Here is a 26,886-nt window from a genome sequence, read left to right as displayed (position 1 = left end):
ACCATTCAATAAGATCATGGCTGACCTGGTTGTGGTCTCAGCTCCACTTTGCTATCTGCCCCCAACTCCAGTTTCCGGTCTGCCCCCCCCATAACCCTCGACTCCCTTGTCTATCAAAAATCTGTCTAACTTGACCTTGAACAAATTCAGTGACCCAGTTTCCACTGCTCTCTGGGGAAGATAATTCCACAGACTAACGACCCGATGAGAGAAGAGCTTTCTCCATATCCCAGTCTTAAAAGGGAGGCCTTTTATTCTTAAACTGTGTCCCCTTTTAGTTCTAGTCTCCCCCACCAGTGGAAAAATCCTCTCGGTACCTACCCTGTCAAATTCCCTCAGGATCATATATGTTTCGATAAATCACCTCTCATTCTTCTAAACTCCAATGGGCATAGGCCCAACCTGTTCAACATTTCTTCATAAGGTAAAGTCCCTCATTCCAGGAATGAGTCGAGTAAACCTTCTCTGAACTGCTTCTAATGTAATTATATATTTTTTAAATTATATCTTGTAGGGAAGACCAAAGCTAGGGCTTATAAAAGGAGATAGTCACTAATGACCCCAATGGGGGCATTCAGGAGAGGATTCTTTAAGCCCAGAGAGTGGTGAGAATGTGGCACTCACTACCTCAGGGAGTAGCTGAGGTGAAGAGCGTTGATGCAGTTAAGGGGACGCTAGATAAGCACCAAAGAGGAAAAGGGGTGAGATGATGTAAGGTGCGGGGAAGGTCATGTGAAGCTGGCATGGTCCAGTTGGGCTGGAGTGTCTGTTTTTGGAGGTGTAAATTCATTGCAATGTGGTCGAAATGCCAGATGCTGTCTGTGGGTGGCGCTGCTTGCTTTGAAGAGGCAGTGCAGGACAGGAGAGAGTAAGTTATGGCAGCAATGTATATAGAGGCAAGCCAATTTGGGATTTATTTCGTAGCAATTAACAATAAAGCAAACACTACTCGAGACCCGAATAAATCATTAAATGCCAGCAATTCTCCTACTCAACAGCTGCGAAATAGGAAATATAAATAAAATCTCACAAAGTATAGAGGTAGAAAGCCATAAGATGGCAATACTAGGGTTTTACTGTCTCTTTGTTCACCCCTGCTCAGGTATGTTGAGCGTATCTGTTTATGACGTGAATCGGTGCTGGTTTTCCCTCCCCCACCCCAGCCTGATCCCATTGTCCTCGCTGTTCAGCTCAATGTCATACCCACTTTGCAGTTTTCAAAAATACACTTGTGGTTTTTGCTGGTTTTTCTCTTGAAATGAAACATCTGTTAAACGGATGTGGGGAACTCAGTTTCCAGCGTTCCTGTATCTGTCAGAATTCCCACATTTTCCAGGAGATAGAAATCCCCGTACAGGACAGGGAGAGAAATAAAGAAACACTCCTGGAAAGGGGAGATCGAGTGTGAGAGAGAAAGATAGTGGGGACCATGGTGGGAAAGGAAGGACGGGGCAGAATGAAAGAGATGGGGTGAGAAGGGGGGGGAGGTGATGTGGAGAAAAAGTGAAGGAGGGGAGGAGTGGCCTGAGGGAGAGAGAGAGAGAGAGAGAGAGAAAGAGGGAGGTGGAGACAGAGAAAAAGAGAGGAGCGGTGATGGGGAAATAAGAGAGAAGGAAGAGAAAAGAATGAGAGAGAAGAGAAAAGGCAGAGTGGGGAAAGAAGAAAGGACAAGGAGCGGGAGTGAAGGATATTGAAAAGGAGTAGGGCAGAGAAAATGAGTGCAGGGAAAGCGAGAGAGTGAGAGTGTGAAAGAGAAAATGGGACGAGTGACAGAGAGTGAAAGAGTGTAGATAGGAAGAGAGAATGAGAGAGGAGGAGGGATGAGGATTGGGGCTGGGGTGAGGGGTTAGTCAAAGCACATCGAGGTCAATGCACTGGAAGTTGAGGAGCCAATGTAGATTAGCAAGTGGTGGTAGGCCGGGGGGGGGGGGGGGGGGGGGGGGGGGGTTTGGTAATGGGCAGCCCCTGTGTGCACCATCATCATCATATGGCCTCCTGCCCCCAGTACCCACACTCACATCATTGGCTGCCTGGCATGCCAGTGGTAAGGGTAGGCTGTGAGGAGGAGGGTGGGGGGAGTAGGAACAGGGCAAGGGGCAGGGGAGGTGATAAAGGTATATATTGTTCTGTAAAACACATGGAATTCTAGGTTCAGTCCCTAATCTGAGTTGGCTGATCGCAGATGTAGTTACAGTTGTGGTACCACAACCAACCTATGTTGTGGAGGTGAGGGTAGGGTGGGGAGGGAGTCTCTGCTCTGATCACTGTCCAGTAACCAGTGTTGAAGAATTCCACATAGAGATGTTGTGCGGGGTAAAAAAATTTGGGTTCAACTGTGATACTCCCAAGGTCAAATAGCTTTGACCCAAACATGAAGGATGTCCAATTTAACAACCTGGCAGCTGATGCCCGAGGTGGCCCAGAAACAGAAAAGGTGCAGGTCCTCCTGGAGATTGTCAGCTGTGGCTCAGAGGATAGCACTCTCGCCTCTTAGTCTAAAGGTCATAGGTTCAAGTCCCACTCTAGAAACTTGAGCATAAAAGCAAGGCTGGTACTCCCAATGCAGTACCGAGGGTGTGCAACAATGTCAACAGTACCCTGGTTAGATGAGGCATTAAACCAAGGCCCCATCTGCCCTCTCTGAGGGGTGTAGAAGTTCCTGCAGCTATTATTTCAAAGAGGAAGAGCTGGGGAGCTCATTTGCAGTGAGCTAGCCAATCTTTATCCCCCAACAAATGTTAAGAAGAACCAATTATCTGGCCATTATCCCGCTGCGGTCTGTGGGATCTTGCTATGCGCAAATTGGCTGCAGCGTTTCCTGCATTACAACAATGGCTACGCCTCAAAAAGCCCTTCATTGTCTGTAAAGCACTTTGGGACATTCTGTGATCGTGGAAGGTTATCGAAATGCAAGTTCTTTCCCTCTTGCAGAACACAGCACACTTTGATCAGGGGTCCTACGGGAGAGGAAACATTCATTAACAATTTTGCTGAGATTTTGCATCGTGACAAGAGCAGCACAAGACGCGGTGTTAAGAACTGTGTTTTTCTTGTTTTGAAATTGTTGCCGTCTCTGGGGATCCTATACCTGGAAGGTTAACTGTCTCTGCATTGGTACATTTAGAGGTAGTCACAGAGTTTGAGTCCAGTACACACACAGTCAGTAATCAACTGATACTTTATGCATTTGTTTTCAATGTCAACTACCCTGAAGCAGGAGTAGGCCATTCAGCCCTTTGAGCCTGCTCCACCACTCAACACTAATCTTCTACCTCAAATCCACCTTCCCGCACTAGCCCCATATCCCTTAACTCTCAGTGCACAGAAATCTATCGGCCCCTGCCTTGAGTATACCCAATGACTGAGCGTCCACAGCTCTTTGAGGTTAGAAAATTCCAAAGATTCACAATCCTTTGAGTGAAGAAATTTCTCATCTCAGTCCTTACATTTCGAGACGATTCCCCCTAATTCTAGATTCTCCAACTGGGGAAAATACTTTCTCACCATCAACCCTGTCCAGCCTCTTCATAATTTTCTACATTCCAATGAGATCACCTCTCATTCTTCTAAACTCCAGGAAATACAGGCCTAATTTACTCAATCTCTCCTCAAAAGACAATCCTACCCTCAGGAATCAGTCTAGTGAACCTTTGTTGCACTCCCTCTAAGGAAGATATATCCTTCCTTAGATAAGGAGACCAAAACTCTGTACAGTACTTCAGGTGCGGCCTCACCTCCATCATTGTAGTAAGACTTTTTTACTTTTATATTGTAAATTTATATTGTTATACTGTGCTCCGTTCTGGTCACCTCGTTACAGAAAGGATGGAGTTACACTAGAGAGGGTACAGCGGAGATTTACGAGGATGTTGCCAGGACTGGAAAATTGCAGCTATGAGGAAAGATTGGATAGGCTGGGGTTGTTCTCCTTGGAACAAAGGAGGCTGAGGGGAGATTTGATTGAGGTGTACAAAATTGTGAGGCCTGGGCCTGGATAGATTGGGTGCTATTTACTTTAGCAGAGAGGTCAGAGACTAGGAGGCATAGATTTAAAGTGATTGGTAGAAAGATTAGAGGGGAGATAAGGAATTTTTTTTTTACCCAGAAGGTGGGAGGGGTCTAGAACTCACTGCCTGAAAGGGTAGCAGAGGCAGAAACCCTTAGCTCATTTAAAAGGTGTCTGGATATGCACCTCATGTGCTGTAACCTGCAGGGCTATGGACCAAATGTTGGAAAGTGGGATTAGGCCGGGTGGCACGTTTTTCGGTTAGCACAGACACAATGGATCAAGTGGCCTCTTTCTGTGCTGCAAACTTTCTATGATTCTATATTCCAGCCTCTGCAATAAAGGCTCACATATCACTTGCTTTCCTAATTGCTTGCTTTACTGACTTGTTAACCTTCTGTGATTTACGTACAAGGACACTGAGGTCTCTGAACGTCAATATTTTCCAGTCTCTCGTGTTCATTCAGAGACCTGGCGCAGACATGATGGGCTGAATGGCCTCCTTCGGCACCCTAACAATTCTGTGATTCTCACCATTTAAGGAATATTCTGCCCCTGTGTCCCTGGATTCTGGTACCGACAGCAGACAGATCATTCGTTCCCACTGATGTCCCAATGGCAGTGTGCCAGAGGGCATTAGGTACCATTCCAATCAGAACACCCACCCCCCCACACCACCCACCCGATTTTTCTTCTTTTGCACCTCCCAACACCCACTTTATCCAGAAAGAGGAACTGCACACTCTGCCCTTAGTGGAGGGGCTCAATTTACACTCCCCCGCTAGATGGTACTATCTCTTTAATCTCCTCCAGCCCTACAGCTTTCCTGGATCCCTGCACTCTTCCATTCTGCCCACTCGTGCATCTGCAGTTTTAATCATTCCAACATCCTGGGGGGTTACCATTGACCAGAAACTGAACTGGGACTAGCCATATAAATACTGTGGCTACAAGAGCAGGTCAGAGGCTAGCAATCCTGTGGCGAGTAACTCACAACCTGACTCCCCAAAGCCTGTCCACCATCAACCAGGCACAAGTCAGGGGTGTGATGGAATATTCCCCACTTGCCTGGATGAGTGCAGCTCCAACAACTCTCAAGAAGCTCAACACCATCCAAGATAAAGCAGCCCGCTTGATTGGCACCCCATCCACAAACATTCACTCCCCCAACCACTGATGCACAGTGGCAGCAGTGTGTACCATCTACAAGATGCACTGCAGAAACTCTCCAAGCCTCCTTAGACAGCACCTTCCAAACCCACGACCACTAGCACGGAAAACAATGTGATAATGACTAGATAATTGCATTTTACAAAAGCAAAATACTGCAGGCGCTGGAAAACTGAAATAAAACAGAAAATGCTGGAATACTCAATAGGTCTGGCAGCATCTGTGGAGAAAGAAACAGAGTTAATGTTTCAGGTCAATGACCTTTCATCTGTTTCTTGTGATGCTGATTGAGAGTAAATCAAGCCCAAGACACCAGTGATAATGTGCCCTGCTCCTCTTCAAAGTAGAGCAATAGAATCTTTTATATCCACCTGAGAGGGCAGATGGGGCCTCTGTTTAACATCTCATCTGAAAGAAGCTCTGACAGTGCAGCACTCACTCAGTACTGCACTGGGAGTGTCACACAATCACAGAATTGTTACAGTGCCATTTGGTCCATCCTGTGTACACCAGCTCTCTGAATGAGCAATTCACCTAGTTTCATTTCCCTGCCTTCTGTCTGTAACCCTGCACATTCTTCCTTTTCAGATCATAGTCTAATTCCTTTTTGAATGCTTCAATTGAACCTGCCTCCACCACACTCTCAGGCAGAGCATTCCAGGCCCTAACTACTCGCTGTGTGGAAAAGTTTTGCCTTATATCACTATTGCTTCTTTTGCTAATTAATTTAAATCTGTGCCGTCTCGTTCTCGATCCTTTCACGTGTGCGTACAGTTTCTCCCTGTCTGAGGGTCAGACACTTTGCATCTGTCTCTACCAAGGAGGTAGATGCTACTGAGGCCAAGGTGACAGACGAGGAAACTCTGTCATTAGAAGGCTTCAAAATTGATAAGGAGGAAGTGTTGAATAGACTGTCGGTACTTAAAGTTGACAAGGCTCCTGGACCGGATGAGATGCATCCAAGGATATTGAAGGAAGTGAGAGTAGAAATTACAGGGGCACTGGCCATAACCTTTCAGTCTTCCCTAGACTCAGGGGTGGTGCCAGAGGACTGGAGAATTGAAAACATTGCGCCCTTGTCCAAAAAAGGTTGTAAGGATAAGCCCAGCAATTACAGACCAGTCAGGTTAACTTCAGTGGTGGGCAAGATTCTAGAACAATTATTTGGGATAGAATAGTAGTCAGATGGAAAAATATGGGTTGATAAGGGAGAGCCAGCATGGATTTCTAAAGGAGAAATTGTGTTTAACTAACTTGCTGGAATTTTTTGAAGAGGTAACAGAAAAGGTTGATGAGGGTAATGCTGTTGATGTGGCATGCATGGACTTTCAAAAGTCATTTGATACAGTGTCACACAACAGACTGTGAGAAAAGTTATTGCTCATGGAATAAAAGGGACAGTAGCAACGTGGATACAAAATTGGCTGAGAAATAGGAAGCAGAGAGTAATGGCCAATGGATATTTTTCGGGCTGGAGCAAGGTTTGTACTGGAGTTCCCCAGGGGTCGGTATTGGGACCCTTGCTTTTCCTGATATATATTAATGATCTAGATCTTGGTGTGCAGGGGACAATTTCAAAGTTTGCGGCAATACGAAGCTTGGGAGTGTTGTAAACTGCGACGAGGACAGTTTAGAACTTCAAAGGTGGCGGGACAGGTGGAGAGAGCAATTAATAAGGCATATAGTATTCTGGGATTTATTAATAGGGGCATAGAGTACAGAAGCAAGGAGGTTATGCTGAATTTATATAAGACACTCGTTAGACCTCAGTTGGAGTATTGTATGCAGTTCTGGGCTCCACATTATAGGAAGGATGTGAACACATTGGAGAAAGTGTAGAAGAAGTTTACAAGAATGATTCCAGGGATGAGAAACTTCAGTTATGAAGATAGATTGGAGAGGTTGGGTCTGTTCTCCTTGGAGAGAAGGAGGCTAAGAGGAGATTTGATAGAGATGTTCAATGTCATGAGGGGGCTGGACAGAGTAGATAGGGAGAAGCTGTAACTGCTTGTAAAAGAATCAAGAACGAGAGGGCACAGATTTAAAGTGATTTGCAAAAGAAGCAAATGTGAATTGTGGAAAAACTTTTTCACACGAGTGGTTCAGGTCTGGAATCCATTGCCTGAAAGTGTGGTGAAAGCAGGTTCAATCAAGGCATTCAAGAGGGCATTAGATGGTTATTTGAATAGAAACAATGTGCAGGGGTACGGGGAAATGGCAGAGCAATGGCACTAGGTCATAATGTTGATTTGGAGAGCTGGTGCAGACATGATGGGCCAAACGGCCCCCTTCTGTGCCATTAAAATTCTGTGATTCTGAGAATTCTTTTTCCAGTCCTGCATATTTTTCACTAAATTGCTTAAGCACAAGTGATAAATAAAGCCTAATGATAAGGGCATGCAATGTGGAAGAAGGGCAGGGTATAGGATGAGAGGGGAGGAGGATTTACAAAGAGCTACATGTTTGCTTGTCGTTGTGTTTAAAAGGCGTCCGTGTTCACACCAGAGCAATGGGCAATCTTTAATAGCTGAAGGGTATTGATCGCTTTGAATATATGCCACTCGTTACATCAGCTGCTGTAAAATCTAAGAGGTGCAGTTAAGAGGCACTCAATTCTGACTAATCAAGAATGCGAAGTGAAACATCCCAACAAAGGCTTTATTGATGAGCGTGTTTTGAAACAATTCAGGAGCCAATGTGCCACAATCCGTCAATCACTGGGAAAATCGAGCTCGCTTCACAGCAAATTAACATTCATTATACAACACCGTTCCCCCAACACTTAAAAGGTCCACGTTTAAACCAATCAGTTGCTTACATTGGCCAAAATGTGGTCACTATTGTCCATTTTGCATTAACATCAATTTAAAATTTGCCAGTTACAGCCTAAAGTGACCCCCTTTATTTCAGGCCAACACACCGGCGTTTACACGTTAGCTCACACCTTGTTGAGATGTGCTGAATACAAGAACAATTAATAGAACAGAATCACAGAATTGTTACAGTGCCCAAGGAGACCATTTGGCCCATTGTGTCTGCACCGGCTCTCCAAATGAGCAATTCACCTGGTGTCATTCTCCCCGTAACCCTGTTCAATCTTTCTTTTCAGATCACAGTCTAATTCCTTTTTGAATCCTTGATTTGAATCTGCCTCCACCACACTCTCAGGCAGTGCATTCCAGGCCCTAACTACTCACTGTGTGAAAAAGTTTTTCCTCATATCACTATTGCTTCTTTTACTAATTAATTTAAATCTGTGCCCTCTCGTTCTCGATCGCTTCATGAGTGGGGATAGTTTCTCCCTATCTACTCTGTCCAGACCCCTCATGATTTTGAATACCTCTATCAAATCTTCCCTCAGTCTTCAAGGCAAATAGTCCCAACTTCTCCAATCTATCTTCATAACTGAAGTTCCTCATCCCTGGAACCATTTCAGTGAATCTTTTCTGCATCCTCTCCAATGCCTTCAACTGGACGCAATACTCCAACTCAGACTAAACCAGTGTTTTATACAAGTTCAACTTAACCTCTTTGCTCTTGTACTCTATGCTCTCATTAATAAAGCCTAGAATACCGTATGCTTCAATAACTGCACTCTCAATCTGTCCTGCCTCCTTCGATGACATATACACATATACACCCAGGTCCCTCTGCTTCTGCTCCTGCACCCCCTTTAGAGTGGTACCCTTTATTTTATATTGTCTCTCCATGTTCTTCCTACCAAAATTAATCACTTTATATTTTTCCACAGTGAACCTCATCTGCCACCCATCCACTCATTCCACCAAATTGTCTACGTCCTTTTGAAATTCTACACTAGCCTCCTCACAGTTCACAATGCTTCCAAGTTTCATATCATCTGCAATTTTTAAAATTGTACCCTGTACATCAAGGTTTAAGTCATTAATATATATCAGGAAAAGCAAGGGTTCCAATACCGATCCCTGGGGAACTCCACCTCAAACCTTCCTCCAGCCTGAAAAACATCCATTAACCACCACTCTCTTTCCTGCCACTCAGCCAATTAGCCAATCGAATATCACCATGTTAAATTCAATTACACGCAGATAATCACCAATAAAACAATAACAAATTCAGGAGAAACTCATTACCAAGAGAACGGTGAGAATGTGGAACTCGCTACCACATGGTTGATGTGAATAGCTTGATACATTTAAGGGGAAACTGGATAAGCATGAAGGGAAAAGGAATAGAAGGATTTGCTGATAGTGAGAGATGAAGTAGGGTGGGAGGAAGCTCCTGTGGAGCATAAACACCAGCATGGACCAGTTGGGCCGAATGGCCTATACCTGAGTTTTAAATTTGAGGTAATACCCTCCTGGTGTTTGTGTTACACTTAGCACTAACCACTGACTGCAGTTTAAATAAAGCAACAGGTCAGAGTGGAGCTGAAAACAACAGGTTGCTACAGGGAAGGAACTTTCTTGTTACATCGCAACATCGGCACCGTGTTATACCAGACATGGCGCATGGCGAGAAGATCACCCTTGCAGGAAGAAACCTGAGAGAGACAGGATACCATGGAGACAAAGACCCTTGTCTGGTACCAGCGATGAAGGACTTCAGTTATGTGGAGAGACTTAAAAATGCTGTGATTCTTCTCTTCAGGGCAGAAATAGTTCAGGGGAGATTATTTAATAGAGATATTCAAAGTTACATTGAGTTTTGATAGAGTAAGAAAGGAGAAACTATTTCTACTGACAGAAATCAGTAGATTTAGCTCAGTGGCTAGCACTCTAGTCTCTACGTCAGATGGTTCATAGAATCCAAGAACAATACAGTGCAGAAGGAGGCCATTCAGCCCATCATGTCTGCATTGGCTCTCTGAAAGACCATTCTACCTAGTCCCACTCCTCTGCCTTATCCCCGTAACCCTGCACATTGTTTCTTTTCAATCCAATTCCCTTTTCAAATCTCGATTGAACCTGCCTCAACCATCCTCTCAGGAACTTCGTTCCAGACTCCAACCACCCTCTGGGTGAAAACATTTTTCCTCACATCACTTATACTCCTTTTGCCAATTATTTTGAATCTATGGCCTCTAGTTCTTGATTATCCCTTGAGTGGGAACAGTTTCTCACTATTTATCCTGTCCTTGCCTCTCAGGATCTTTAATACCTCTATCAAGTCTCCTCTCAGCCTTCTTTTCTCTAAGGAAAACCTCTCCAATCTATCCTCATAGCGACAGCCCTTCATCCCTGGAGATTCTTGTGAATCTCCTCTGTACCCTTTCCAATGCCTTCACATCCTTCCTCAAGTATGGCGCCCAGAACTGGATGCAGTACTCCAGATGAGGCCTAACTAATGTCTTATACAAATTCAACATGACCTCCTTACTCTTGTACTCAATGCCCCTATTAATTAAGCCTAAGATACTATATGCCTTATTAACTGCTTTCTCAACATGCCTTGCTGTCTTCAATGATTTATGTACGTATACACCGAGGTCCCTCTGTTCCTGCACCTCCTTTAGAGTTTCTCCCTTTAATTTATACTCTCCATATTCTTCCTGCCAAAATGAATCACCTCACACTTCTCTGCATTGAACTTCATCTGCCACTTTTCTCCAGTCCTCTGGCAATTCTCCAGTCCTCTAGCACCACCCTGGGTGTCTAAAGAAGACTGGAAGATTATCACTAATGCATCTGCAATTTCCACTTCCACTTGGATGCATCTCCTCATGTCCTGGTACCTTATCTATTTTAAGTAAAGATAGTCTTTCTAACACCTGCTCCTTCCCAATTGTAAATTCTTCTAGCATACCAGTTACCTCCTCTCTCACCTCCACCTGGGTAGCATCTTCTCCCTTTGTAAAGACAGATCCAGAGTACTCATTTAATGCCTCCGCTGTTTCTCCTGCCTCCATGTGCAAGTCCCTTTTTTATCCCTAGTTAGCCCTACTCTTTTTTTTAACCACCCCTTTATTATTTATATGCTTATAGAAGACCTTAGGATTCGGGGTGGGATTGGGTTTGCAAAGGCTCTTTCGAAGAACAATCCAGTTAGTCCCACTCCCTGCTCTTTCCCTATATCCCCTGCAATTCTTTCTACTTCAATTATTTCTCCAATTCCCTTTTGAGGGTGACTATTGAATCTGTATCCAGTCTGGCAATGCATTCCAAATCCTAACCACTCATTGTGTTAGAAAGTTCTTCCTCCTGTTGCCTCTGGCCCCTTTGCCAAGATTGTGGGTTCAGGTCTAACTCCAGAGACTTCAGCACATAATCTAGGCTAACACGGTGGTGGAGAGCTGAGGAGGTGCTGCATCATTGGAGGTGCTGTTTTTCAGACGAGGCATAAAAGTTCTCGCAGGGCAATTTGAGGAAGACCAGATACCCTGTGGTGTCCTGGACAATATTTACCCCTTAACCAACATCACTAAATAAGAATATCTGATCATTATCTCATTGCTGTTTGTGGGAGCTTGCTGGGTGCAAATTGGCTGCAATCTTTCCTACGTTATAATGGTGAGTACATTTCAAAAAGTACTTCATTGGCTGTGAAACATTTTAGGACATCCTGAGCTTGTTTTTCTTTATTCATTCATGGGTTGTAGGCTTTGCTGGCTAGGTCAGCATTTATTGCCCATCCCTAATTGCTGTTAGGGAGGGAGTTCCAGGATTTTGACCAAGTGACAGTGAAGGAACAGTGATATATTTCCAAGTCAGGATGGTGGGTGACTTGGAGGGGAACATCCAGGTGGTGGTGTTCTCATCTATCTGCTGCCCTTGTCCTTCTAGATGGTAGGGGTCATGGGTTCGGAAGGTGCTGTCTAAGGAGCCTTGGTGAATTTCTACAGTGCATCTTGTAGATAGTACACACTGCTGCTACTGTGCGTCAGTGGTGGAGGAATTGAATGTTTGTGGATGGGGTGCCAATCAAGCGGGGCTGCTTTGTCTGTGTTGTTGGAGCTGCACTCATCCAGACAAGCGGGGAGTATTCCATCACACTCCTGACTTGTGCCTTGTAGATGGTAGACAGGCTTTGGGGAGTGTGGAGGTGAGTTACTTGTCGCATGATTCCCAGCCTCTGACCTGCTGTCGCAGCCACAGTATTTATATGGTTAGTCCAGTTCAGTTTCTGGTCAATGGTAAGCCCAAAGGTGTTGATAATGGGGAATTCAGTGAAGCTAATGCCATTGAACGTCAAGAGGTGATGGTTAGACTCTGTCTCGTTGGAGTTGGTCATTGCCTGACACTTGTGTGGTGTAGATGTTACTTGCCACTTGTCAGCCCAAGCCTGGATATTGTCCAGGTCTTGCTGCATTTGGACATGGACTGCTTCAGTGTCTGAGGAATCGCAAATGGTGCTGAATATTATGCAATCATCAGCGAACATCCCCACTTCTGACGCTATGGCGGAAGGAAGGTCATTGATGAAGCAGCTGAAGATGGTTAGGCCCAGGACACTACCCTGAGGAACTCCTGCAGTGATGTCCTGGAGCTGAGATGACCCGACCTCCAACAACCACAACCATCTTCCTTTGTGTTAGGTGTGACTCCAACCAGCGGAGAGTTTTCCCCCTGATTCCCGGTGACTCCAGTTTTGCTAGGGCTCCTTGATGCCACACGGTCGAATGCTGCCTTGATGTCAAGGGCAGTCCCTCTCACCTCACCTCACGTTGTGAAAGACACTATCTAAATGCAAGTCCTTTCTTTCAAATAATCCATATATGTATCACCGGGACAGTTTGGATGATACTTTTCATGGCTTATTGAACTAGTTACATAATGGAAATAGCCCGTCAATGCTCAAACGCTGACAGACTGAGGGAACACTGTGTGTCTGGGCCTGAGTCTGCATCACAGGCAACTATCCCACACCCCCCTTTACCCCCACCAGATGGACTGATGACACAGCTATCCCAGTCAGAGCCGTGCTCTTTCAGGTGTGATGATGTGGACAGAATGTGTGAGTGAAGTCTGGAAATGCAGAGCCCGCTGGAGTTAGTGGAGCGGGGGTGGGCTCTGAGAGGCACTCTGTACCACTGGGCACTGCTGGGAGTGATGGAATCAGCAAGGGATTGTGATCCTGATTAACTGAAGCTTGTGGAACTGCAAGTGTTGGACTGTTGTGGACTGGGCTGTGGAGTGCCTGATGGTTGAATAGTTTGTGTGTGTGGAACTGAGTCAAGGTCAGCTGCTGATTGAGGAAAGCTGTTGCCAGTATTGGGTGAATGCTTCAGATTCCATGGGCAGGATTTTGGAAGGTGGGAAATTTGGCGATTGGATGTGTAATTTCGGCGATGTCGGCCAGTTTGCCCGTGCCATCCTGCCTCCCCCTGGCCATTTTCCTGGAGGTCAGATTGGGGTAAAATAGCCACCCTCCCACAAGGGGTAGGTAGCTTATTAAAGTAATTAAAAGGCTAATTAAGGTGATAGATCAGAGGCCAAGTGGAAATTTTCACCGGCTTGTGAGCTGCCTGTAGTTTCAGGAGCATGGCCTGGAGGCGGCCTCTTGGCTGCGCAATTTGGTGGTGGGGGTGCAGGGCAGTGCTCCAGGATGACTTAAAGGGTCTCCCTGCCTACCTGGTCACAATGGTAGCCTGGCAGCTGTGGTCATTTTTTACTTCAAATGTAAAATGAAAAGTGCAGGGTAGATGCCTCACGATGGATGCACCCTCTCTCTCCCTTACCTGCAACGGCAGCTCCTTCAGAGCTGGCTGCCTTCCTTTGCCTATCCATCTGCAATTGGATGGCGAGCAGGCTCTCTGGTCACTGACTGGCCAATCTGGGGAGAATTGATGTCGGGTTGCTGCTCTTGATCGGGTGTGGGATCAGAACCTGCATTTGATGCAAACATCAGGGTCCCAACCCAAAGTGGAAAATCCTGTCCCGTATCTTGCGAAACGTTTTCAGAAATGGACTAAAATTACATTTAAACCAGGCAAGAGTAGGAATAGACCAGGTGTTGGGAGGGTTCTTCCTTCCCAGGAGAAAGGTGGGCCTCTAGAATATATCGCCCACTGGTGCAGTGGCCGTTGATCCTCTCTATGCCTTGAAGAGGGAGTTCTAGCTGGGACAGAAACTGGATTGTACAGCTACAGATGGCCCATGGCCCAGGTGGTCTCCTGGACTGCTTTTGATTATCCGCGGGTGGGGGCTCTGAGGGGAATTGTGATGTGCCTAACGTAAGAATCCACAGTTCAGCTCAGTCTTCTTTCTGCTGGCTGCTGTCGCGACATTAGACAAGGGGAGCCCAGCAGGCTGGAGCTCACAGCAGAAAAACAGCCTCTTAATTTCGCAAGCGTCGGCGCTACCTTGTTAACGGCTGGTTTAGGGGAGGTGGGGAATGTCATTCTGTTGGAGGCACTCTTCTCAGTTTTGTGCTTGGGCACAGTTATTGGCACATAGCTGGCGTTATGGCTGCTCTGGAGTGTCAGGCCCTAAGCACTGCAGTGACAAAGGAGAAAGATGTTTGATTCCTCACTGAGACTTGGTACAGAGCTGCACAGGCTGACAAGTCTCCCTGCCCAATTTGTGGTCCGGGTTACATTGGTTGGTCCCTGCCGGGACAGCGGGGGAGGTTTGACGATTGGCCTGGGTCCCCGAGCTTGATCAGTGAGCCTTGCCGGAGAACGTAAAGCGCGAGGGCGTATGCTGAGTGAGGTCAGGATCAGGTTTGGCTGGGGTTCTGACTCCAAACCCAGTAGCCCCCTAGCTGAACCACGGAGCGACTGTCCAGCCTACACATGACAACTGACCTTTGGATGGGGTACTGCATGACGTCTCTTCCCTACGTTACCAAAATACTTCAGAGGCTGTGAAGTGCTTTGGATGTCCTGAGGCCGTGAAAGGTGCTACACAAATGCAAGCCTTTCCTTTTGTGAGGTGCTGTACCTCAAGAGTCACCAAGGAGAGAAGGGGCAGCCTGATTGGTATCAACGAGACTAGTTTAAGATTTTAACCTTAAAATTAGAGCTAGGCTATTAAAGAGTAAAATGAGGAAGCACTTTCTCACACAAAGGGTAGTGGAAATCTGGAACACTCCCTTCAAAAGGATGTGGGTGCTGGGGGTGAACTTAAATTTTACAAGATCAGAATCAATAGGTTTCTATAGGGTAAGGGGATATGGAATTGAGGTTCTGATCAGCCATGGTCTAACAGTATGGTGGAACAGGCACGAGGGGGAAACATGGGGAAATGTTAAAAAGTTCAAGATTATGAGAGGTCTGGACAGGGGTAGATGGGGAGAAACTGTTCCCACTCGTGTAAGGATCGAGAATGAGGGGGCACAGATTTAAAGTAATTTGCAAAAGAAGCAAAAGCGATATGAGAAAAAACCTTTTCACACGACGAGTGGTTGGGGTCTGGAATGCTCTGCCTGAGAGTGTGGTGGAGGCGCGTTCAACTGAGGGATTCAAAAGGGAATTAGGCTGTGATTTGAGAAGGAAGAATGTTCAGGGTAACAGGGAGAAGGTGGGGGGAATGGCACTAGGAGAATTGCTCATTCAGAGAGCCAGTGCAGACATGATGGGCCGAATGGCCTCCTCCTGCGACGTAACAATTCTGTGAATCTGCAAAAAAGTCCGACATGAATACAAACATCCTTCAAATCCTCCCTTTCCCTGATTCTATCTGAAAATGTGCCCAAAGCCCCAATCTCACCAGGTCATTAATGGTTACCAAGCACCAGAAATATAATCAGAACGCATCTGTGTCGGTTCATCAGTTTAAGTTCCTACCGAAACCAAATAAAATATTTGAAAATGATCTTTGTTTTGTTCATTTAATTCCGAAGGGCTTTCTGTGACAATGAATAATGTTACAGTACAGTAGCTAAAGGACACAGCAACAGTGTAATGGATACCAAGCAAAAGTCTGATGTACTTTGTGCCTGTACCTGAATCTAATGGATGATAATTGCTTATTTATGGAAGTCCTTCTGATTGCAGACCTATTATCTGAGCTCAGTGTATGTGTTTCAATGCACAATTTCACATAACGATGATTAAAAAGCCCGATCAGTGGTAAATGTCACCACACATCGTCCTTTCTGTTTACTAATTCGCAGTTTTCTTCCCGAACACCACTCCCATTTTGCCTGCCTCATTTCCAGCAAAGGGATAGCGACGCGTTGGGGAGAGGATTCAAAGATGATTCTGGAATCCTTCCATGACCTCGTCCCTCCCTGTCCCTATAGCCTCCTCTAGTCCGACAACCCTCGGTGCCCTTTTGCACATCATCCCCCAGGTCCCATCACTCCACCATTTGAGGCCGTGCCTTCAGCTGCCTAGGCCCTAAGCACTGGCATGTCCCCCCGCCCTTGGATCTCTCCCCCAAAACCCCATCTTCTCCTTCAAGATACTCCTTAAAATCTTCATCGGTCCCAATATCCCCTGGTGTAGCTCGGTGTTAAATTTTGTGTGATAAATGCTCCTGTGATGCTCATTGGGCCCTTCCACTATGTTAAAGGTGCTGTATAAACGCAAGATATTGTTGTGGTTCTTTTGTAACGAAGGGATACCCGTGGAGCTGAGCTGAATTTTCAGTGCCGAGGATTGACGGATGCCCAAGGTGCTTGGTGCCGCTCTCGCTCGGAGTGAGCTTACACATCAGCTGCCTCTACCCAGTCAAAGAAAGAAAATAACAACCACTTTTAATGAGCTATAGACATTCCCAGTAGTTTCAAGCATGGAAGTAAGACAGGACCCAAAGAACAAAGAGCCAGGAATTCTGACTTGGTGAGGAGAAGAACCTCAGAATCGTGAAGGCCACTCGAGAGGAATAAAAATTGGTTAAAAGGGAAAACAAAATAGAGTTAACGTTTCAGGGCTGCGACCCCTCACGGATCTGAAATACTAACCCTGTTTTTCACTTCACAGAGGCTGCCCCAGGCCTGCTGAGTATTTCCAGCATTTGCTGTTTGGGTTTCAGATTTCTTAGGGAGGAATCGCTTGGTTCCTCAGACAAACTCCTTGGCCCAAAGGCTAGGAAGGTGCGTCATTCAGATGGTTCTCTGGGATTCCAGGCGTTGCTGTCCGATTATCGGGCAGTGATCTGTTGTGCTAAATGATATGGACACTCAAATCGCACCTTTGCTGCCTCTGGGACATTGTCGGCAAAAGTTCTGATATTTGGGCAGCTGGTTATATGGAAGATGTTTACGCAGGCAGGGTAGAGTCTGTGACAGGGTTAAACATACATGGTCTGCAGATGGAATGGAGCCAAGAGGCTGAATGGCCTTTTCTCACTCCATGCTCTCCCTCCCTCCCCTCACCCGAGAATCAGGAACCTTTCCATTTCCTTTTCAAATATTTCAAAGGCACCAGGGTTCCTGGCACCAGGTAATGATTGGCACCAAGAACAAACAATGTAACAGGACAGAGTAAGGTTGGCGCAGTGAAATTGGATCATCTGACAGATTAATATTGACTTCTTAAAATATGACGACTCCCAAATTCCATTTCCCTTATAATCTTGAACTCTTTCCCAGTTGCTGGCATCGATTTTTTTATGGTTTTCAGAAACGCACTGCAAATCCTTTCCTGCTCAGTAACCCCTGCAGGCTGATCCATGGTTACAGTTACACAGGCGGAGGAGACCCACGGCTCAATTAGAGCGGGAAGGGTGAACGCAGTATCACAGGGAACCCCCGTCTACATCTGGACATGAACCAAGGCTCCTTTCTGCTTAAGCATCAGGGACAAACCCAGATTTGGTTAGCAAATTGTTTACTTTTGATTCCCTAGTGCTCCGTTTCAGTCAGTTTGGGAGGAAATGTCGTTTCTCTCAACCCAAGGGCATTAACCCACAAAACAGGCAACGCAAGGTAAGTGTCTGCCATACTCAGTACCATGCCACTAATCTAGGGTGGATGACTGATTGTTGCACACATGCCATCTATACTTGCTCTCATGCCAAGTGAACCTTGGCAGCCAAACCCACACGGACCACCATCAGCGTCAGCAGATAAAATATGACTCACTTCGATTCTCGACTCACCTCTACAGCCTTCCTCGTCCTCCTTAGGGGTTGGTGGGTCACATGGTTGATGGTCCACGGACCGAGTGACTGGTTGGCATAAAAGTCCATTGGATATTGATGCTGCCACTCGATCTCCTTGAGAGTTACAGCTGCCTAAATACAGAGAGAGGAGACCAGAACATGTTGATACACTTGGTCATAAATCTTTCACAGAAATAAAAGTACTAGCTTAACGCTCACTTAACTAGCTTAGCTAGCTGTATGGGCCTAACACTCACTCTCTTCCCCTTGGATGTTTGATCATTTTACCAGCTATTGTCCCCAGGTGAGGGGTTGGCTGGTCAGATTACCCTTTGCCAGGCCTTCTATTAATGGCTACCTCCTCCCAGACTATCAACGGCTACCTTTCTCTTAACCTTTCATGGGATATGAGCGTCGAGGGCATGTATTGCTCATCCCTAACTGCCCTTGAGAAGGTGGTGGTGAGCCGCCTTCTTGAACCGCTAACAGTCCACCTCGTGTAGGTGCACCCACAGTGCTGTTAGGGAGGGGTTTCCAGGATTTTGATCTAGCGACAGTGAAGGAACGGCGATATAGTTCCAAGTCGGGATGGCGTGTGGCTTGCAGGGGAACTTGATGTTCACGGGCCTCAACTGCTGCTGTTCTCTATTTGATGGCGAGGAGTGGTGAGGGCTTCCCAGGCGAGGAAAAGGCAGAAATTGGAAGCTTTCGGCCGCACCATCATGGTGCAGATTGTCACTCTCCTGAGCTGGTTTTACCAAGCGGATAGCTGAACCGTCCTGGTTGGCGGGGGGGGGGGGGGGGGTCGCTGTTTGTCTATTTTTGGGGCCTGCTGCATTCTTGTCCCAGTTACCAGTTGAAGAATGGCTGCCTCTTTGTGCTGGGGATTGTGAGTCATGCAAAACAGTGAAAGTTCGGTGTCACTGCGGAGGATTTATTCTGCTTATCTGAGTGAATCAGGACTCCCTGTGTGACCTTTATTCTTCAGCGGTGCAGGCAGTGGTTATAATGAATGGACCTGGACTCCTGGCTGCTTTCTTTCTCTCAAAGATAGCCTTATCCTGGATAATTGATATAATTAATCTTTTTATTTCATTTCCTCTCTGTGTGCGGTTAAAGCTTAATTATCAATTGTTTGCTGCAAATTACAATTGTGTTATTTCCCCTGTATTATTTAGCAATCGATGTCCTGTTTTCTGATTGATGTTCTGAGGGTGTGTTGCACACGATCTTCTTTTTATATTTGTTCGTTTCTGAGTGAATTTAAAAAATAAAATAAATATTTCCTTCCTTCTCCTGGGATCCCTGTTGAATCTGCTGTGACGTTGTTCTCACATGCCAGTGCTGTTTGCCAGTTAGCTTGACAGCACCAGAGACCACAGACTGCATCACGGGGAATGTGGAGAGGATTGGGTGGGGGGGGGAGGGGGAGGTTTGGTGGGGGAGGGGTGGCCAATCCAGTCAGATTGGAGTTGCCAACTTTCCAGGGTTGCCCTGGAGTCTCCAGGAACTAAAGGGTTAACCTCCAGAGCAACCCAGGAGAAAAACCAAAGGGCCAGTTCAAAGCCCATGTTTAAAAAAAAACTTCAACCTCTTTAGTTTGGAACTATCAAGTATGGGTTCGGGGGGAGGGGGGTGGGGTTGGGATGGGGGGGAGTGGAAAGGAAAGGTTTGTACATTGCCAATCAAGAATTATCCAATTGGGTATTGAGGAATATTTGTTTTCCAATTGGAGAAGGAAGGTAGGGCATCGTGAGGATGGGCGACCGACAGCAGGAGTTTCGAGGCAGGGCATTGACAGCAGGAGGTCATGTGATACCACCTCCAGGAATATGTCCAAGAGATTTGGCAACTGTAACTCAGATTGGCATCACAGGTGACACCGAGCTCTCACTATGACCGGCCGTCTCTAGTGCAAGATGAACCTGGACTCCTGGCTGCTATCTCTCTCTGTCTCTCTCTCTCATAGATGGCCCTATCTAACTGATATTGGGGGGAGACAGTGGCGCAGTGGCAATGTCATTGGACTAGCAATCCAGAGGCCCAGGTTAATGCTCTGGGGACCTGGCAACTGGAGGAATTGAAATTCAATTAATAATCTGGAACATAAAGCTCGTCTCAGTGATGGTGACCATGGAAAAACCTCATCTGGTTCACTAATGTCCTTTAGGGAAGGAAATCTACCATCCTTACCTGGTCCGGCCTACATGTGACTCCAGACCCACAGCAACGTGGTTGACTCTTAACTGCCCCCTGAAATGACCTAGCAAGCCACTCAGTTCAAGGGCAATTAGGGATGGGCAACAAATGCTCAGCGCTGCCCACGTTCCGTGAAAGAATAAAAAATAGAGCTGCTTTTATCAAATGAGAAACATAGTGGAAACATAGTCAGCGGCCGCCCCGAAACCCAGCGGGCGCCCCGAAACCCAGCGGCCGCCCCGAAACCCAGCGGGCGCCCCGAAACCCAGCGCATAGTTTGTGGGTGGGGGAGGGGATATTGGTTGCCAATTCTGGTTGGATATATTCCAGGAAGATTCAATCACATGACCTCCAACTGCCCCATTTCCATCTGGGGTTTGCCATGTCAGCAAGCTATTGGCTGCTTGACATGGCGAACCCCACCCCCGCCATTGATCCCAGTCTCAAAAAAACAGACTTGCCTTTCATGACCCCAGGGCGTCCCAAAGCGCTTTACATACTTTTTGAAGTATGGTCACAGTTGTAATGTCAGAAGCGCAGCTGACAACTTGTGCAAAGCAAGAACAAGCAAACAGCCTTCCCACTCCGAATGGAGAATGAACGGATTCCCCCACTACAGCCCATCTCCAATACTTTTGCAATTAATGAATCAAAGAAAATGGAAGAAACATGCGATTTGTTTTTTTAAAATTCGTCCATGGGATGGGGGAGTCGCTGGATAAGTCAGCATTTACTGCCCATCCCTAATTGCCCTTGAGAAGGTGGTGGTGAGCTGCCTTCTTGAATCGCTGCAGTCCATGTGGTGTAGATACAGTCACAGTGCTGTAAGGGAGGGAGTTCCAGGATTTTGACCCAGCGACAGTGAAGGATATATTTCCAAACCAGGATGGTGAGTGACTTGCAGGTGGCTGTGTTCCCATCTATCGGCTGCCTTTGTCCTTCTAGATGGTAGTGGCCGTGGGTTTGGAAGGTGCTGTTGAAGGAGCCTTGGTAAGTTGCAACGATTTTTCTTCTGTCAGAGGACCTGGAGATCCCTGGAGACGACCCCCCCGTCCCGGGCAATCCTGGAGGGTTGGCAGCCCTCGAGGGTGGAAGGTCAGGGGTCAGTACAGGTTCCTGTGTGATGTCTGCAATGCTGAACTGCTTCACAGCAGTGAAGGTTGCAGGTTCTCCTTCCTTCAGAGATAGGAAGAGCTTACATCGTCATCACAGGAGATGGCAAGGGTTGAATCTCGGTGAGATACTTAACAGACAGTTCACAGTATTGAGCTCTGAATTCCTAGCCCTTCTTTAATGGACTTTCTGCCTGACTGAATGAGAAAAAAAATGTTTTATTTTTTCCTTGGTGTTTGTGAGAATGAGTTGCAAGCACACCTTTTAAATGTCAGCTGTGGATCAGTGCGTAGCACTCTCACCTCTCAGTCACAAGGTTCTGGGTTCAAGTCCCACTCCAGGGCTTGAGAACAAAAATCAAGGCTGACACTCCAGTGCAGTACTGAGGGAGTGCTGCACTGTCAGAGGTGCCATCTTTCAGATTAGACGTTAAACCTGCTTGGGTGGATGTTAAAGATCCCTGGGCGCTATTTCGAAGAAGAGCAGGGGAGTTCTCCCTGGTGTCTTGATCAATATTTATCCCTCAATCAACATCACTAGAAACAGATTATCTGGTCATTATCACGTTGCTGTCTGTGGGAGCTTGCTGTGTGTAAATTGGCTGCTGTGTTTCCTACATTACAACAGTCACTACACTTTACAAGCACAGTAGTTAACTGGCTGTAAAACACTTTTGAGATGTTCGGTGGTCATGAAAAGCGTTATATAAATGCACGTCTTTATTTTTTAAATGAACTAGATCTCCTCTAATAATCTGGCACATTTCTGCTGGTTCAACAGGCTGGGATCGATCCCTGGTAACTGATCCTATCTGGTGTATTAGTAAAGGGGTCACTGCACTGCTATTGACTTCAGCATCTTCTAGGTTAGGGAGGGGAAAATTAGCCTGGTTCCCCACTCCTGATCGCTGCCCATCGCCCCTACTGCTAGGAGACGTTTATGAAAGTCAGGCGAGGGCAGGATTGGGCCTGTGTGTGATACCTCCCTAAGTCAAACAGCTTCTGGTACTCAGTGTTAAGGTTCACACCAGGAGAATGGCCCCTTGGGTGAGGTACCAAAGGAGGGCTTCTGGCAAGAAGCCAATAACTTAAGAAAGAAGGAAAATAAAGACACTGAATCTGACTCCCTCTTTGAAATGAATCACTTGCGAGACAGGCAGCAGCTGCTGGTGGGTTGTACGGTCTTTCTCATTGTGTTTGGGATTGTTGGCACAGGCACGATGGGCCCAATGGCCTCCCTCTGCGCCGTATGATTACAATTCACTGATCTATGACACCCACAAGATACCTCAGAATGCTGATCCTGTCAGGCGCTGAGATCCTAGCAGACCCCACCATCCTCTCCATAGCTCGGGGGCAGACTTTCCCAGCACCTGATACCGCAGCTAGGGTGTTATCCCGGCCACTTACCTCATACGGCGTGAGCAGGGGTTTGGGAAAAGCCTTTCCCCAGTCGATGGAAAGTCTCGGACAGGCGACCTGCACCCACCTGGAGAAAGAACAAAGCAGCATGCTGATCGAAGGTCTCGTTAGCACATAACACATAAATAACAACAACTTGCATTTATATAGCACCTGTAGCATAGTTAAACATCTCATAACATCCTAATAACAGAGTGAATCACCAGCTTATGAACACAAAGGCTTATTAAAAGATGATAAATGAAACCCCAACTCTAATGGCAACTTGCACCTATACCAGGCTTTTAGATTACTAAAATGCCCATGGCACTTCACAAGAGCATAAGCCAGGCAAAAACTTGACACTGAGCCAAAGGAGGAAGCATTAGGAGAGGTAACCAAAATCTTGGTAGAGGGGGGAGGTTTTAAGGAGAGTCTTAAAAGGAGAGCGGGAGGCAGAGAGGTTTAGGGGGAGAATTTCAGATGGACGCTGAAGGCGTGGCCAACGGTGGGACAAAGGAAATGGGAGATGGACGAGAGACCAGAATTGGAGGAGCTCCGACATCTTGGGGCGTCGCTCAGCTTGCAGGGCTGGGGGAGGTTACAGGCCATGGAGGATCCTCCCTCCCTGCAGGGATAGGACTCTCTCTCTTAGGTTGAGGTTGGAGCTCGGCGTTACGTCCCCACCCCCTCCGAAACAGAGCAAGCTGCCCCATCCAACAGCACCCATTGCTCAACTCCCTGTCCTGACCTTGTCTGTCACTTTAGCTGCGAGGTTTGGCGGTGACCGTACCCGTCCCCAATTTATTCCCCAGGTAGGGGGACCAGGAGAAGGTTCTGAGAAAGAAGTTGGGCGCTTAAAATGGTCATGGAATCAACCAGCTCCCTGCAGACGCCAAATATTTCAGAGGCTAATTTAATGGTGCCAACTGTAATCAGGCAGTAAATCATTTTTAGTGCTACAACCTTGAGAGCAGGCAGCTCTTGAATATTTTATGCCGACTGTCTGCAAAGTTACTGGACATAGAAGAAACACATAACATCCTACTGGGTTTCCCCCAGGGGCCTGGGCTTGTTTGATCCTTGATTCCCCAGTATTGTGTGTCCTGGTTGTAGAGACACTGATACTATTTAAAGGAGCTGTTGGGAGGTGATTGTGTGTGTTTGAGTTACGGCCCTAATCCCGTGCTCTCGCACAGGGACTATCCATCTCCACAGGGAGCCAGTTAGTGGGGTGATCCATCCCTTTTCATGTTTTAATTTTGAAAATTCCCTCCTGTCTCCTGACTGAGGTGAGGCTCCACGAGCACTTGGGCCAGGCTTCATTAGGGTTGCCAACTGTGATGGAATGTATTCCTGGAGGTTTCGTCACATGGCTTTCTCCCACGCTCCAGCCATTAGTTGGCCAACACATCCATCCTTGTGACGCACTGCCTTCCTACGCCAATTAGAAAGCAAAAAGACGCATTACCCAATTGGACAATGCTTGACTGCCAGCCAAACTATCTTTTTGCCCCTGTTTTCAATATTTTTTTATATCTGGTAAAAAGAAAATGACAAAAAAACATCCAATCTTTTTTAATGTCTTGATGATTTTTCTCCAGGGCTGCACACAGCAGTGTCCTGGAGATTAATCTTCAACTCCTGGAGACTCCAGGCCAATCCTGGAGGGTTGGCAACCCCAGGCTTTATGGGCTTGATGCTGCTGCTGTTGCTTGTAGCTGCCCCTACTGAGAGATCTGCCCTCATGGGATGTCACACTCGTCTGTCTTGCACCATCCTCAGGAAAGACCTGTTTCCCCTAATGGAGAGGTCAATTACCGGGGGCGGGGGGGGCATAGATTTAAGGTGGTAGGTAGGAGGATTAGAGGGGACATGAGGAAAAGCTTCTTCACCCTATTAGGAACTAGAGGTGGTTTTGAGTAATTTATATTTGTATTTGTGGGCGTTAGGAACAAGATATAGCTTTAAGTTTAATATTTTAAAAAATTTATGTGTTGAGAAAGGTGAAACCTATGTCTTGTTTCATTTAGAGTTTTTCTCTTGAAGAATGTTGCCTGCGAGTCTGAGGGTTTGTTTGTATACCTGCATCTTCGTGACATTTTATGACCCTTGAAGTGGCTCAGGGAAGTTAAAACAAAGTAGGGAACACTGCGCTGTTGCCTAGCAACAGGGGGGCCCATGGAGACAGAGAGAAACAGAAAAGCAGTTTTAATTCAGTTGATAAGAACCATTCCACAGAAACTGCCAGAGAGGGCAGGAAGGGAACTGTAGGGGACAGGTCCTGAAAGAGAAACAGAAAGTCCCAGAAACCAGGGAGTGGGGACAAAAGAAAGTTCCAGGAAGACAGTTAAGTCAAGGAACGAGATCAGGAATCAGGAATAGGTCCTGTTTGGTGGAAGTGAAAGCAAAGAGAAGACGGAAAGGCTCTGAAGAGAGAACGCTGCTGGAAACAGAATCAAAGCAAAGTGGGCTTTCGAGAAGCCAGAAGATCTGAGGAGGCAGTCAAAGGTTGGTGATTCCTTACTATGGGCGTGCGAAGCAGTGGTGTTCTGTTGGCATGGCTGAGTATCTGAGAGAGAGTGCGTTGGAAGGGAAAGCTTGAATGCATGTGGCAATCAGGGGAGAGGAATTGGAAGGAGAGATCGAAATCTTGAAGGTGGACCCTTGTGGCAGGCGTCCAATATAAACCGTCGTTTGGGAGAAGATTCCAAAGCGACTTCTTCAAGAGCGGAGATTGGAAGCCCTCGTACAAAAGACGGGGTTCAGTGAGGCTGGTTGGCTCATGGTGATAAGCGTCTCACGGTGGGTGGGGGTGGGGGGGGTGTTGATGTGGGCTCCATAGCATCTGTTTGGGGTGGCATCCGTCACTTAATTTCAAAGTGTGGTGTGTCTGATTAGAGGTCGCCTATTGGTTTACATGGACCGTGTACTTACTATGAACATGACAGTATAAGGTAGATTTTGTAACTTGTGTTATCCTATGAATCTGTATATATTTGTTAAGGATGAAGGAGAATTGTAATATAGTTCATCTTTTCTTGTTTAATAAATGTTTTATTCTTTTATTAAAAGTTCATCAACTGACTCCTGTGACTCTGTTCAGTAGCCACCTTCCACATTTCTATACAAAAAATAAAAGTTAGGATCTATCAAGCCAGGTTCCATCCTGGGAGCTGACTTGTCCAATAGTAACATTAGCTGGGATCATAACAACCCAAAGGGTGGTAGGTGTCTGGAATTCGCTGCCTCGTTTGGTGGGGGAGGCACAAACCCTCAACTCATTTAAAAGGTACCTGGATCAGCACCTGAAGTGCTGTAACCTGCAAAGCTACGGACCAGGTGCTGGAAGCTGGGTACAGAAAGGGCGGCTAATTATTTTTTTCTTTCTCAGCTGGCACAGAAATGATGGGCTGAATGGTCTCTCTCTGTGCCGTATTTTCTATGGTTCTACATCCATCGTCAGTCGTCTGCAACCGCTCTGAGGCATCCATCATCCAACTACCCCTAGGGCGGCCCCACTTTCTGCTGCCCTCCACTTTGCCCTCTAGCAGAGGTCTCTGTAGCTTTTCAGCTCTGATCAAATGGCCGAAACACTGGCAATTCTCCTTTCCGGGTGTCACTTTTTAAGAGTTCTTCTTTGCTGTTCCGACTTCAAGCATTTGTCTTACTGTCTGCTCATGGAATTTTAAGCCTATGTCTTAACATCCACATTTCAAAGCCTCTATTTCCTTCCACAGATTTTCACTTATTAACTTGATTCTAACTGGCTTTTTAACTGCAGAGGCATCACCCCACTTGTGCATGAATCGCTGGATTGTGATCAGGAGCTGGAACTTCCCGGATGATTTTCCACTCCCCTACTCATCCAATCCTTAATTCTGAAGCAGCAAAGGGCAGAAAACTCAGCCCAGACCCAGAAATACAAGCTGATCAGTCTGGCTTAATGTGGTGTCTTTACCACCGAGGAGATCAATATCAGTAATCCCTTCTTTAAACACAACTAAATGAGGATGGTCCAAGTGACAAT

At 46.5% G+C, this 26,886-nt stretch overlaps 1 protein-coding gene across 3 annotated transcripts in view; it reads right to left on the bottom strand.

Annotated features, from left to right (window-relative positions):
• Positions 1-26,886, bottom strand: part of dph1 (diphthamide biosynthesis 1) — a 631,990-nt gene that overhangs the window by 12,381 nt on the left and 592,723 nt on the right. For all 3 annotated transcript variants that reach the window (XM_078548194.1, XM_078548195.1, XM_078548196.1), the window contains 2 exons: positions 22,866-22,944; positions 18,142-18,276 (listed from right to left, as the gene is read on the bottom strand). In XM_078548194.1, the coding sequence (XP_078404320.1) occupies positions 18,142-18,276; positions 22,866-22,944 (214 nt within the window). The remainder of the gene's footprint in view (positions 1-18,141; positions 18,277-22,865; positions 22,945-26,886) is intronic.

The sequence above is a fragment of the Cetorhinus maximus genome, chromosome 9 (assembly GCF_964194155.1).
Source record: "Cetorhinus maximus chromosome 9, sCetMax3.hap1.1, whole genome shotgun sequence".
NCBI lineage: Eukaryota > Metazoa > Chordata > Chondrichthyes > Lamniformes > Cetorhinidae > Cetorhinus > Cetorhinus maximus.
Note: the sequence above shows the minus strand (reverse complement) of the source record. Positions and strands in the feature narration are given on the sequence as shown.